Source organism: Narcine bancroftii, chromosome 1 (genome assembly GCF_036971445.1).
Source record: "Narcine bancroftii isolate sNarBan1 chromosome 1, sNarBan1.hap1, whole genome shotgun sequence".
Taxonomy (NCBI): Eukaryota; Metazoa; Chordata; class Chondrichthyes; order Torpediniformes; family Narcinidae; genus Narcine; species Narcine bancroftii.
Window position 1 is genome coordinate 470,997,151 of NC_091469.1, and position 15,243 is coordinate 471,012,393.

The 15,243-nt window shown below is 37.6% G+C and overlaps 1 protein-coding gene across 1 annotated transcript in view; it reads right to left on the minus strand.

The window, feature by feature from the left end:
* The window catches only part of nom1 (nucleolar protein with MIF4G domain 1), a 70,332-nt gene that overhangs the window by 17,737 nt on the left and 37,352 nt on the right, over positions 1-15,243 (minus strand). Inside the window, exons 6-8 of the mRNA XM_069914748.1 lie at positions 9,079-9,240; positions 3,914-4,035; positions 135-267 (exon numbers count right to left, since the gene is read on the minus strand). Coding sequence (XP_069770849.1) covers positions 135-267; positions 3,914-4,035; positions 9,079-9,240 — 417 coding nt within the window. The remainder of the gene's footprint in view (positions 1-134; positions 268-3,913; positions 4,036-9,078; positions 9,241-15,243) is intronic.

Sequence of the window (15,243 nt, forward strand, 5' to 3'; positions counted from 1 at the left end):
GCTTAAATAAAAGATTACAAAATATTGGCATGCTTTAATTTTCTAGCTTCAACAATAATGCTGGTAAAAGGGTTAAAACAATTAAACATGCAGTAGATTTTTTAACTGTCAAAACATCGTAAATCCAGTATTACCCGAAATCTTCTCTCGTATTCACAGAATTTTTCCACCAAAAAAGCATAAAATGGATTAAAAGTCTTTTCTTGCAGGCAACAGTGAATAAGAACATGAATAATCTCTCTTTCCTGCCGATCTTTCAGCCCCAGCCTGTCAGAATAAAGGTTAAAGGTGAAGTCCATAAAATGGTTGCAAGATCAAGAATTTTAAATACCTTTAATTTAATGGATTGTTGGGCAAATAGGATGGATACAACACACAATAGAGTCAGTTCAAAGCATTGGCTGTGCTGAATGATATAAACTGATCACAGATCAGTGTTAACAGTCAGATGTTAGAAAATTATCACAATTAACGGGCAACATTTTAGTTGCTTCTTGTTCTTTGAATCAAAAAATATTTGAATTTGGAAATTCAGTGATTTCTGTGGAAAAATGATCTCCCATTGATAATCAATAAATGCTTTGAAATGAATTGATTTTTATGCTCATTTATGGAACGGGAGGTTATTCCTGAAGACTATCTATTTTCTGATGCTGAATGACAGCAAATAGTGTTCAAATTTAGGAGAACATAATAAGTGCAGAGAGATGCATTTCACAAAGTCTAATAAAAGATACCTCTAATATATCAGTTAATTTTTGTCACTATTTAGTATTCAATGAAAATGCAAGTTAGCTTGGGAGTACACCCCTTTTATGAAATTGAAAAAAATTCCTTATGGCTAATTGAGAAGGATCTTCAGAATACCAGATAATGCCCTCTTGTCCTGGATACCTTTAAAGAAAATCACATTCAAAGATAAAACCTAAATTCATATTTAAAATCACTTTTCAACCTTCTAAATGACAAAATGCAGCCTGGCCGATGTAACCAGTTCTCAATTAAAAGATTTTGGCAATGCCGCACTTCAACCTCACAGCACACATTAAGAATAGGAAATATCTGGATCTTTCTTGTATTCTACAATAAATTTGACCCCATGGTAAACCTGAAATATTAACTTGGTTCCTTTATGTCAAGATGCTGCCTTAAACTCCTGAGATTTCTAGCATTTTCAGTTTTAATTTCAGATTTCCAGCTTTTTAAAAAAATCATCCAGTATTAAATAGTTTTTGTTAACCTGCCCAGAGTGCTTAGTTATTTCTCTACTCTGCCAACGACTGTTCCAAGCTTTTAACCCAATTGTGATCCAATTTCCTTCGGTCCAGTGGTAGACTATGCTAACTCAAACGGAAGTTAAACTGCCACAGTTTCATTCACTCTTTGAAATATTCTGTTTCTGTCCACCCTATAAAACTGTGGCATTCAACTTGGTGGCCTCAGCAAACTTGTAAACAAGACTTTTTATTCACTTGTCCAATTAATTATGGAAAAAGCTGAGACCACCACAATTCTGTATTCTGCCAGTATGAATACACTTTGTTGTGCTTACTCTCTGATATGGAGATTGTAGCTTACAAGGATGCTAAACAAGTTAAAAGCCCATGGTATTGTGGAAAAGGTACAGTAGAACACCCTCTTTTCCAGAATGCAAGCAACTGGCAGCCTCAAGTATCATTAACAAAAAATTGTGGCAAATAAATAGGCAAAAAAATATGTATGTTCAAAATTGGCATGCCTCGCTGTTTGCCAATCAGCAAGCAAAACACAAAACTCACTGAACCGGCATCTACCAATCCCCATAAGTGTCGGAAACCCAGCAGCTGACGTGGACTTTTTACCCCCTCCATAAATCTTCGTCCGCGGAGCCAAGCCAAAGAAAGACTGTACAAGCATGGATAGAAGATTGGCTGACTAGCAGAAGGCAAAGGGTGGGAACAAACCTGGCTGGCTGGCTCCTGGTGACTCATGGTATTCTGCAGGGGTCAGTCTTATTTCTGCTACTTTTCATGTTAAATGTAAAAGTATTGGATGAAATTGATGTTTGCAGATATGAAAGTAGGTGGAGGGGTGGGTAGTGTTGAGGAAGCAGGGAGTCTGTGGAGAGACAGACAAGGTGGGAGAATGGGAAAATAAATGATAGAGGAATACAGCATTATGAAGTCATGTACTTTGGTAGAAGGAATAAAGTAGACTACCATATATGCCACCGTAAAGGATGACCTGAATTTCCACTTAAAATGTTGCTTTTGAGCGAGACCCTTTGAATAAAACAACCGTCCCAAAATCTGGCTGATGAGTGGATGATGTTAAAAGCAAATCACAATATTTTAATAAAAAATGATAATTTAAAGGTTTAAGTTTTATTTGGATATTTTAAAATAAACCATTTTTAAACCATTTAAAGACACTTCAGAGCCAACAGCAGATGGACCCCATGGAGGAGAAATGAGACTTCGCAAATAGCTATCAGGGGAGCAACATTGCATTGGAGCTGGCAGGAAGATGGCGGTGGTGTTGCGACTTTACCACCAAGGTAAGAATTTTAGACTCTTTGTATAGGAGAGAATTCAGAGGTCCAAAAGGACCAGGGGTGGGGGGGGGGGTCCTAGTACAAGATTCTCTAGAGCTTGAGCTCGTAGTAAGGAACTCAAATGTGATGTTAGCATTAATTTTGAGAGGAATAAAATACAACAGCAAGGATATAATGCTGAGGATTTATAAGGTGTTGGTCAGACCACATTTGGGGTAATATCAGCAGTTTTTGGGCCCCATATTCAAAGGAGGGTGTGTTGGAATTGGAGAGGGTTCAGAGGAGGCTTATGAGAGAGTTACCATATGAAAGGCATTTGATGGCTTTGGGCCTATATTCACTGGAGTTTAGAAGGACAAGGAGAGTTCTCATTGAAACCTACTGCATATTGAAAGAGCTGGATTCTGTGGATATGTAGAAGATGTTTCCAGTAGTGGGAGAGTCTAGGACCAGTGGATCCAGCTTCAGAATAAAAGGACGTCCCTTGGGAACAGATATGAAGATAAATTCTTCAGCTAGAGGTCAAATCTATGGAATATGTTGCCACAGATGTCTGTGGAGGACATTATTTCCGGTAGGTATATTCAAAGCAGATATTGATAGTTTATTGATTAGTAAGTGTGCCAAAGGTTACGAGGAGAAGGCAGGAGAATGGGGTTGAGGGGAAAAATACATCAGCCATGATTCGAATGGCAGAGTAGACACGATGGGCCAAATTAGTCTTCTAATTCCATTTAATTCTATTTTATTAGTTCCTCTAAAATAACTATACAGCATGACAGCACATCTGGAACCTAAATTTATTCTTTCTAAAAGTCGTTCAAAATAATATCCCGAGATATTGTTTTTATTTACCACACCAGTAGGGACCACAACCATCAATTATTACTTAAATCTTCTTTGGCAAGGCTACCCAGATATATCCCATATACTTTCTGGAAGACAGTAGTTAGATTTGAATGTATAAGCAATTGGCTTTAATCTTATGAATGACAAATGCATCAGTGATGACACATCTCATTAATGCACTGAAGTGCTGCAGAGAAATGTATCCCAGTCTGTGTGGGGCCTTCAACTTTATAAATTTAAGCTATCAAATAACCTAAATTTACTTAATTCACTGTTGTACACACGATTGGAACACGTTCTCTTCCACTCAGCCTACTGGTCAACTTCAATGATGGACATGGCTCGTACCCCAATCCCCACCCACTATATTTGGATGTTGATGTCCGATGAACCGATCACCGACATCCAAAAAGGGTCTGGCATGTTTGCTGGTTGTGAAAGGCTACACCAAGGTACTTGCTATTGAAAGCATTATTTGGTCAGCAGTGTCAAATTATTTTATACTCAGCAAAGGAACAAGTAGATACTGACCTTAGAAGTTTTTCAAAAGCATCCAAGTAATCCTCACTGGTCATCACGACACAGAAAATGTTTTTCCGTATATCTGTATTCATCCTCTGCTTACCTGCCAGCTCCATAATTTTTCCACTTAGCTAAAATGTAATGAATAGTCATTAAACATGATGAAATATTGATCGTGGTTGAAGGATGCATGATAGATTTATCTAATTTAGGATCCAAAGTGCTTCAATCAAGTTAGAATATTACTGTGATATTAATTTATAATTAATTTTATCCTTGTGGTAAAGCTGGCTTATGTTTGTCAATTGACATGTCTTTTGGGGATATCTTAGCTTTTCAGGTCTTCAATTTGAAACCAACAACATTCAAATAAATTCTGATTTACCCGATTTGATGCGGTTCTGTGGTGCAGTTAACAGAGCTAATATCTCACAATTCCAGAGACTGTGGTTCAATCTGAACCATGGTGGTATCTGTTTGGAATTTGCACATTCTCCATGACTATATTGGAGAAATCCAAACACTCACAAATTTGTTCTCACAATCCAAAAACATGTGGGACGGTCACTGTAAATTGCCCAAGCATCCAGGTAAATGGTAGAATCTGTCAAGTTTATTGTCATCTGATTGTACAAGTACAGCCCAACAACTCAACCTTCTCTGGTCCTCAGTGCAAAACATGCAGACACACAACCAGACATAACACTTACAGACAAGTATAAGTATTCACCTATATAAATAAATAAATAGTTTCATGAATATGAGTCTCAATGGTTCTTCATCCTCCTCACTGCCCTTGGTAAGAAGCTGTTCCTCAGCCTGGTGGAGCATGCTCCGATACTCCTCTATCTCTTTTCCAATGGAAGCAGCTGAAATATGTTGTGTGCATAGTGGAATTTTGTACGTCCTCTTCAGACAACGATCCTGATAGATCATGTTGTTTGTGGGGGGTGCTCTCCACTCTCTCTACTACAGAGTTGTTGATCTTTGGTCATTCCTGAAGTCCACGATCATCTCCTTCATTTTGTCCACGTTGAGACTCAGGTTTTTACTTTCGCTGATAAGGCCATCTACTGCTGTGTCATCTGCAAACTTGATGACACTTTTGGAGCTGGATCTGGCATTGAAGTTGTGGGTCAGTAGTGTGAATAGGAGCGGGCAGAGGACACAGTGCTGGAACCTAAAGGTGTGCCAGTGCTCAGTGTGACAGTACTCAAAGTTCTGCTTCCATCCCTGACAGACTGGTCTTTCTGTTAGGAAACCCAGGATACCTTAACAGAGAGGGGTGTTGATTCCCAGTGAGAACAGCTTCTCCACTAGCCTCTGAGAAATAGATGTTTTAAAAACGATGAGCTGAAGTCAATGAACAGCAGCCTGGCAGATGTTGATGAAAATGTGGGGACAATAAAAAAAATGGGATCCATGTAGGATTAGTGGCATGCAAACTTGGTGGGCTGAAAGGACCACTTCCGTTCTATGCCTCTCCCTCTCTTTACCTCATTGTTATTAATTCCACCATTGGTTTATTCATTTCATTAGCTATCATGAATGCTGTTCTTTTGTTTTACATGAACTCTAAATATATTTGACGTTTTATTCCTTCAGCCTTTTCAGTCAGGTTTGATAATGTCTTCAGTGAAAGTTATTACAACTGGACATTGGAAATAAGAACAAGAAATGGTGTGACAAAATGTCAATCTAAAACTTTAACTTGCTTGAAAATTAAAAAAAAAACCCTCTCTGTACAGACTGAATATAGCACAGGAGCAGGCCCTTTAACCCATATATCTGTGCTGAACATGGATGCCCAAAATCAACTAAAACTTTGCTGACTGTACATGATACATACCCTTCTATTCCTTGAATATTCACGTCTATCTAGAAGCCCTTAAACTCTAATATTGCACCTGCCTCCACAACTACCCCTGGTAGCCCATTCCTTGCATCCACCATTCTGAATGTGTAAAAAAAAATGCCCTGGGCATTTCCTTTGAAATTTCCTTCCCTCACCTTAAAAACATTTCCTCCAGTGTCTCACACTTTTACCCTTGGAAAAACAGTTTGACAGTCTACTCTCGATGCTGCTTGATCTTTTAAGTATTCCAATTAGTTAGTAATATTTTGGAGTAATATTTTTAAACAACTGTATAAAATTTTCATGCAATAATTTCTCTATTATCTTTAGAATTCAGTTTTCCAGTTTCAACATACCTTTAGTCCACACTAACTATCAAGCATTAATTTAAAAGGTCATTTTCATTCATCTGAAGTTAATTTAGTCTCCCAATTTTCCCACAACTCCTCCCTGCCTAACCGCCACATATCACTCACTTATCTCACCAGTGGCAATAACTATGCCTATTTTATTAATATGCATATTTTGGGGATGGGAGAGGAAGGCAGAACGCTAAGAGGAGATTCATGGTTACAGACTCCACATGGACAATGCTGGAGGTCAGAACAGAACCCTAGTGGCTTGAGCGGTGAAAAAGCAGCTTTGCTTGCTGCTGCCACTATATCTGTTCTTGATTCACTTTTGTCTTTATTGGGATGATGGATCTAAATGGCACATCTTTGTCCATGTGCCAGAGTAAAATTTCAAACTATTAATTTAAATCAATAATACAAGGTATTATCTGAACAATACATAACACATTTGGCCAAAGTGACAGAGAATTGATGACCATGTCCTTCTCATGGATAAGATCATCTTACACTTCAATGCCAAGGCAATATGATGATGCTGTAGCGGTAACTACCAGGGGAAGCGAAATGAGGAGATGACACCCTTTAAGTCGCTTGCACTTCCAACGATTTATTTTTGAAAAGCCAGTTCTGCTCCCTATATAAGGGCAGCCTGTCAGTTCCGCCCATGCGCAGCGCAGCCCAGTCCATATGCGCAGCCCACTTGATCACGGAAGAATACGCACCCAGTGGCACCATCTTGACGCAGCTGCTCCGCTGCTGCAACAATGCGGAGCTCGCTCGCCTGCCTTCAGGTGTGCACCGCCACAATGCGTCCAATTCCCTGGTCTGTCACTGAACCTACCACGAGACCACAAATGCCCTGAGCTGAATAGCCACATGAACTTTATACGTCAATGATAATGTGACCCCGTTTCCATTAATGGAGACACTAATTTTCACTGATAAAGAAAGCAGTTGGTTTATTTTTGGTAATCTACTTCTTAAAGCAGTGAGCAACTGTCAAAAGGCCACCCGAATCATCCAGGGATGGGGATTTAGAATTTGCTCTCTGTGATCCTGCTGCCACTCATTTTGATGAGGACTTGTGAGGTTGTTGCGGCAGCCAGACTTCAAGCATGTTGGTGTTACAGAACCAGAAGAACTAAGTGAGGCTTCAGAAAGAGTGCGGAGGCAGGCCAAAAATTGCACGCAATGCTTTCGACAGCGTTGTGACCACCACGCTGCATTACCATACTAAAACATCCTTGAAATGGCAAGTGGAGACCAAAACAGCACACAATACTCCAGATGTAATCTCACCAAGACCCTATATACTGCTACATGCTATGTGATATCCTTGATACTTCTTCAAAATCTTTGGCAATGACTAATAATTTACCATTTGCTTTCTTAACTCCTTACTGGTGTAGGACATCTAGATTCTCGATCTCACCATTTAATTATTTAGCCTTTCTGTCTGTGGATATTCTCACATTTATTAAGATTATTCTATATCAACTCTATATCTCACCGCTCAACGTGTTTAAATTGATTCAAGGCCTTTTGCTTTATCTTTACATCTTACAATTCCATTTTGTTTTCTATCTTTAGCAAAATTATGTATATTTGTTCCTTCATCCCAATCATTTATTTATATTGTGCATAGCTGGATTTCAAGTGTTACGACCTAGACCAGCAGCCACAGAAATTCATCAAGACAATGGTATCTTCAAAACAATAATTTTTATTAATAACTATTAATAATATAGCATTTCTTACTAAACTCTAAACGTAGCACAAGTATCACAACTATGTGCGAGAGAGAGAGAGAGAGAGATCCCAAACCATTACAGTTCAGGCACAATTCTGAAAAGTCAATTTCAAAGTTCAGTCTTATAAATTTTTTTTGTTGAAATTCAATCTTTAAACTGTTGTTCAAAAGTAATTATGGAGTATGTGAGGCCCCAAGTCATCAGACTTCTCAAAACTCAGGAATTCTTGTAGAGTTGGTTTCAAAGAAATGTTTCCTCATACAAATGATTTTTTTCACAATTACCCTCTCTTGCATGGAGGTGACAGAATGTGTGATTTCCACAATGATTTCACAAACCTAGGCAAGATTTTTAGATGAAGTGACCATTATTAAAATGGCCACAGTAGTACTGTTCTCTCTTTACAAAGAAAGACAGTTAAAGTGGCTATCTTTTCTGAAGCCACTTTGATCCTGAGTTCCTCCCTTGACAAGGAGAACATGATAGCTATCTATTTCTACAGAATGTTACTGCATTTTTGACTTCAGATGAAACTGGTTCATCATATTAAAGATGTTTTCTTGAAGTGTCCTAATCATATGACAGGACATTACTACTTGTTTTGTTTAAAGTTTCATTTCTCCAGAAACCACATAATGAAGCAAATAGTTTTCTGTTTGATCAGATGTTTTTCTGAGTAAACATTCAATGTCTTCATTATTTCTAAGGAACAATCAACTCTCGTTTTATTGCTCTGTTTACAGCTGGACATAGCAGACACAGCATCTCTCCAGAAACTGTGTTCTGTGTGTGTGTGTCTCCAACCCACAAGATACCTCTCTAAAATATATAACTTAAAGATTAATAATAGCATAATTCTGTAACATAACCAATGACATAATAGTCACTGCCCATTTTCCTGAACATCAAAATAACCACTCAAATTTCGAGACATTAAATTGTAAATGATCAAAATCAGTACCAGGAAGTTTAGAAATATTACATGTAAATTGTTATTAGAGTATGAATCGCATTTCCAAAAGACAAATCAAAACATATTCAGTCATAATATTTAATGAGATAAAGGTACAAGATACGGAATACAGGAAATTACAAGTCTAATGCAGAAAGCAATCCAGCCTCACAGGATTACAACTAAATAATCTCCTAATGTACCAAAATTACTGCATAATTTTTGAAAGTATGATATGCCCAACTCAATTGCCAAAGGCTCACCTCTCCAACAACCACATCTTGTTGTGGTTTGGTTTCTGTATGGCCAATCATAGGGGCACCACTCCACGAAGATCCCACAATCCACCACCGTCCAACCTGGTCTGCTGAAAGAAGGTTTTCTAATGTGACACGTAATTGGAAGTCACCATGACGGTTATGAATCTGAAGATAGATAGATAAGTTGAAAATTTTTACATACAATAATACGACGGTTGGTGTTGCAGTTAACACAACACCTTTACAGTGCCAGCGATCAGGACCGGGGTTTGAATCCTGCGCTGTCTATAAAGAGTTTGTACGTTCTTCCCCTTTTTGCGTGGGTTTTCCCCAGGTGGTTTCCTCCCACCATTCAAAAATGTACTGGGGGGGGGGGGTGTAGGTTAACTGGGTATAAATTGGGTGGGGTGAAATGGCCTGTTACTATATTAAAATTTAATTTAAAATTTAAAAAAATTAATCAACATTTAAAAACTGATCCCATAAATTAGACCCAGCAACATGAACAAGTGGGCTTTAAAAAAAAAATCAGAAGTCAAAATGAGTAACTTGTTTCCAAGGAGGATCTGAATGGTCCACTTCTTATGACTGTAAAGGTATGGATAATTCTGGAATTCCTGGCATTTAGAGAGATATTTAGATACATGGACAAACAGGAGGCATCACAGTTTGCATGGAATTAATTGGGCCAAGGGGCTTGTTTTTGTGCTGCATGATTCCAATACTAAAACCTTTCATTGGAATACAATCGACGCCAATCTGGCTGGGAATCAGGCATTGAAAAACAAAAAATAAGAATTTCCTCACAGACTAGTTAATAAACTAAGCATATAAATAATGAATGGATTAAATTACATGGGATAGCAGCCAAAGTCAATATTTACAAATGGATCTGAGGGAGCATGATACTAAATGAAAACTTTTCATCTCTTTACCAAAGTCAGAGTAAAAAGAGAGATTAGTGAGATAATGGAAAGACATTGAAATGGTACAGGGGAAGTATTAGAAAGACTAGCTTTACTCAAGGTAGATTAACCACTAATTCTGCAAAGGATGCATCAGAGGTTCGTGAAAGATATATGAATTGAAATTGCAGAGGCTCTGGTCATACATAATCTTCTAATTCTCCATAGTTATTAGGGTAATGCCAGAAAACTGAAGGGATCATTAAAAAATACAAACAAAACAAACCACTGGCAAACCAGTTTTACATCAATTTCAGCACCTATGAATTACAGGTCCGTAATGGACACCGAAGAATTGGTTGTATCTTGGAATGGACGCAAGTCAGAATTGTGCCCGTGCATGGAGTACCGAAGTCTTAAAACAAACTTTTTATTTAAATCTTTTATTCAACGTACATTTGACGATAACAACTTAAGGCTTCCTGAATTTGCTGATCAACCTTGGAAAACCTTTCCACATTCTGGTTCATGTTTACCTTGTTAGTCAGCATTCTGGGTTCATCTTGATTGTTGTGCCCATCCGCGAGTCTTTGGTTGGTGTAAGCACGAGCATTCGGTGGGTTTGTGTATTGGAGTTTGGGTGGCACATGCGTGAGAGTTAAGCGCCCTGACGATATTGAAATCGCATCCTTAACTCTTGTGCATGCATCAACTGAACTCCAATACTCAAATCCTTCACGCAAGCACAGGAATCAAGATGGCCATGCCCAGTCCCGGGACCCCAGAATGCCAACTAACAAGGTAAGTATGCATATTTTGGCTCTTATGTGCCATGTATTCCTGCTATAGTTTGTGAAATATAACATAAACTGCATAAATTTTATATATTAAAAAAAATTCAGTCGTATGTTCATAAGTCGCATAGGTCATAAGTAAAAAAAGTATTCAATGAATTTGATTCGAGTTTTGGAAGAGTCATGAGTAACAATGTAATTGATCTGTATATGACTTTATATTTTTATATGTGTATATATATATATATATATATATATATATATATGTGTGTGTGTGTGAAGTGCCAGATACTGGTTCTGCAGTAAAAGTGAACAATAAACAGCCCTGGCAGCATTGATGTGAAATTGACAGAAAACTGCCATGGTGAAAACAAGTGAGAGAAATCTCTTGTCTTTTGTGCCTTTTCCATTATTGGCTGATATGATTGCATCCACTTCAAATTCACTCAGAACTTCAAATCCACTTCAGAAATTCAAATTCCTGGATGTCAACATCTCCAGGAGTCTCTCCTGGAGCCTGCATGTTGATGCAATCACGGAGAAGGCTCGCCAGTAGCCAGTGAGGTATTTGAGGAGATTCAGTACGTCACTGAAGACTCTCAAAAACTTTTACAGGTGTAGTGTGGAGAGAATTCAGGCTGGTTGCATCACCGTATGATATCGAGGTGCCAGAGGGTTGTCAACTCAGCCTGCGGCATCGCGGGCACCAGACTTCATTCCATTGAGGGCATCCTCAAGAGGCAGAATCTAAGAAAGTAGCCGCTACCCTCAAGTACCCTCACCATTCAAAAATGTACCCTCAACCCCCCCCTCATCCCCGATCGTGCCCTCTTCACTCTGCTACCATTGGGGAGCACTCAGCAGCAGAAGGACATTTTCTTTCCTGCTGCCATCAGATTCTTAAATAATCAATGAACAAAAACATTGCCTCACTTTGACTTTTCGTGCACTATTTTTTGTAAGGTGGTTTATATGAATATTTGTACTGTGATGCTGTCACAAAACAATGAATTTCGTGACTTGCTCATTATCATAAATTCTGATTCTGAACACCTTACTGTCTGTGTTTATAAATATTAGAAGGTTGCAAGATTGGTAGACAAAGCGAGTTTAAAAAAAAAGGCTTTTTAAGGATTGATTATTAAGCTCTTTCATAACATGGCTGTATAGTTTGGTCATAATATTACATAATGTAATTCTGATCATTGCATTGTAACAAGAAAATAAAGACTGAAAGGTTCAGAACAAATATAGTACAATGGTCATTGCAATGAGAAACCTCAGTTCTGTGGAGATAATGGAGGATAACACTGCTTAAAGCAGGTATGGCTGACAGGTGATATAGATTTGATAAAAGGAACCAAGTAGAATTAACAAAAACTGTTCCCATCCAATGAGAATCAGTGGCTTCAGATTCGTTGTCTGAGGAATAGATTTCAATTGCTGCATTTAAAATGGTATTGGATGAATATTTAAGGGAGAAAAGAGGCACGACAATGAGAAAAGAGCTGGGGGATGGGACTCACCAGATTGCTCTTGCACGAAGCTGATGAGAGCGTGACGGCTAAATGGCCACCTTTCATGTTGTAATCATTCTGTGATTTTAATTTAAAAATGTTACAAACCTCAACAACAGGTTTCTGATGAGTAATACTTAATTAAAAATTGCACCTAAAATTATTTTTTTGGCACCCACTCTCCCCAGCCACACTCTGAGAATCTGACACAGAATTGCCTCAGTCTATGTTTAGAATGGTGACGACAGGCAAAAGGAGCTTGACTAATTATGTATTATAATACCACTAACACATGTTAATTCATTAGCTTGAGTTGCCAAAAACGTCTCATTTTTCACGTGTAATACACAAACGTGCGAGGAAGTAACATTTTGACACTGGGCCCAGGCCCGAAACGTTGGTTACCCTTCACTTCCCGTGGATGCTGCATGATCTGCTGTTTCTCCAGCACACTACCCCAGCACCTGCAGACTTTCTTGTTTAAGTCTAATTTTTCACCATCATTTCCCTTTTCATATTTCACAGTTGGAAAGTTATTTCCATTAATTAACAAAATATTTGATAAGTGTTCATCCTCATACTTTCGAAAAATGCTCCCTCTCACTATGCTGACCTGGATCAGCAAATGTTGCATTAGTTGATGCCAGATGTTTCACAGAACCAAGTATTCCATTTTACTGAAATACTAAAATAAAGTTGAAGAAACAAAAACATTAGGTCAAATTATGTTTATTTTTCAGTCCATAAAGCAAAATTTGCCTGGAAGAACAGAAGCAATAAAACACACATTATCTGAAGTGTTCTTATAATGATCCCTTTTAACTGTAAAGTAAACATACAGATTTACAGGCTGGATACAAAAACAAATTCACTTCTCAAACAGGGTAGCATTAACTTTTTCATCAGTAGAATGTATAGTTACAGTTCAACAAAATTCTGTGCAATCTGTATTTTCTGCTTCCATGGATCTCTTAAGAGTGTACATATCTCAAAGAATAGTCAACAAAACTATTTCATTGTTTGGCCATAGAGCATTATATTTGAAGCATAATGATGGACTAAATACTTGAATATAGACCAAATACTTGGCTACACTAGATATAGACGAACTTGTGTGTCATAACTAGTGATTTGTCATGCTACAATTATGATAGACTCTCTCATCGAAGCAATATTAACTATACACAAATTCAAATAATAATTTCCCCTGTTCTTAATCATTTAATGGGGAACTTATCTCAAAATTTACCCTGTCACATTTCTCTGCATTAAACATTATTGAATATCTTGCCAATCTGCCTGAAATCAAATTCCCTATTTCTACATGGACTTCAAAGTATGTTCATTTTCCCCTATATCGAAGAACAGATCAATAGAGAATGAAAATAATAATTGCATCAATGCAAATCATGATTTAAAAACTTGCACCACAAAAATTCTTTGATTAATCATTACATGAAAAGTCAAATTCCTTCTTGCTCATTATGTATCCTGAGTGATGGGAAGAACCTAGCAAACTGTGTACCGACAATAAAATGTGCAACAATGGGCAAGGTTTCTGACTTGTAGATCAGATATTCAATGCTACCACAAAGGATACCATGAATGGAAAACTCATCATTTAATCATCCACCTTGCTTAGGGAGGCTTCAAAGTTGCATTTTTCAAGATGGATATTTCATTTGGGTGATGTGAGCAAATGGGACTGATAATATTGTTGGGATAGAATACTCTAACTTAACCCGTGCATTATTTCATGGAAAAGGACAGTGTAGAGATGACAGAGAAGTCACAACAGAAGGGTAGCATTTTTGACTTTGTGGCAATAGTTTGTGGAATGAAGTTCCAAATGAGGTACAAATATATAATGAATATATATTTGCTCTTTTATGTAGGGAGTGTTCATGTAAGATATCTCATTTTGTGTATGACATGTTAACAAAATCCTCTCAGTACATAAAAAGATTTAAATAGGATAAATCTAAAAACAGGCATGTTGTATTTGGAATTCTGGACAATACCTTTCCCCAAGATAAAATTTACTCAAAATTTTATCATAAGATTGAATTCATAGGCCAAAACTATATCAAATGCCAAACTTCACATAATTAATTATAAATATGTCATCTGGGTTGATTGGCCTTTATTCTGTAGTTTCCCCATGCGCAACATTTTTGTTTAATGGGGGGAGGGTGGTCACATACCATGTGATGACATGGGGTTAAGACTTGGAATCCCTTCTCTCTCTGAAAAGGTTTAAAGAGTCCAAAAAAGCTGGTGATAAAAAAAACAAAGAAAAGCTGTCAAAAGGCCTACAGAACAACACAATGCCACCAAAGAAGGATAAAACGACTACGACTTTTCAAGAAATTGAGCAAGAAAAGGAAACAGATAAAGAAGAGAAGCCTGTGGAGACAAGCCTGGAGCTGGGGAGACCTTGGACATCACTGTACAAGGTCTCCTCCAACAATGGGCGCCTGCCACAAGAGAAGAGGTGACTCTGCGCATGCGCAGAGCACAGAAAAAAGGCAATTAAAAAAAAATCTTCAAGAAGCCTCCAGAGATCAGGAAGAAGAACAGGAAGAACATAAAATGTACATAGAGCAGAGAGCTTTGACTAAAAAACAGAAGAAAATGAAAGAGAATCTTCAGCAATCTTTGGTGCAATTGACAATGGAAGTGATAAAGCGTAATGAGAGATAGTTGAGAGTAAGAGCTTTACAAAATAGGTGGAAAGAATGATGTTGCAAATGGATAAAAAAAATTTGAAGTTGTTGAAGAAAAAATTAAAAGGAACGAATTAGAAATTCAAAATGTTAAAGAATAAATGAAAAATATTCAAGTAGAAGCAGCGCAACAAAAGATCAATTAACTCAAAACATTGCTATGTTAGAAAAATTTCAGTAGAAGAAATGATAAAAATTGTTGGACTTACAGAAGGTGATGAAGGAC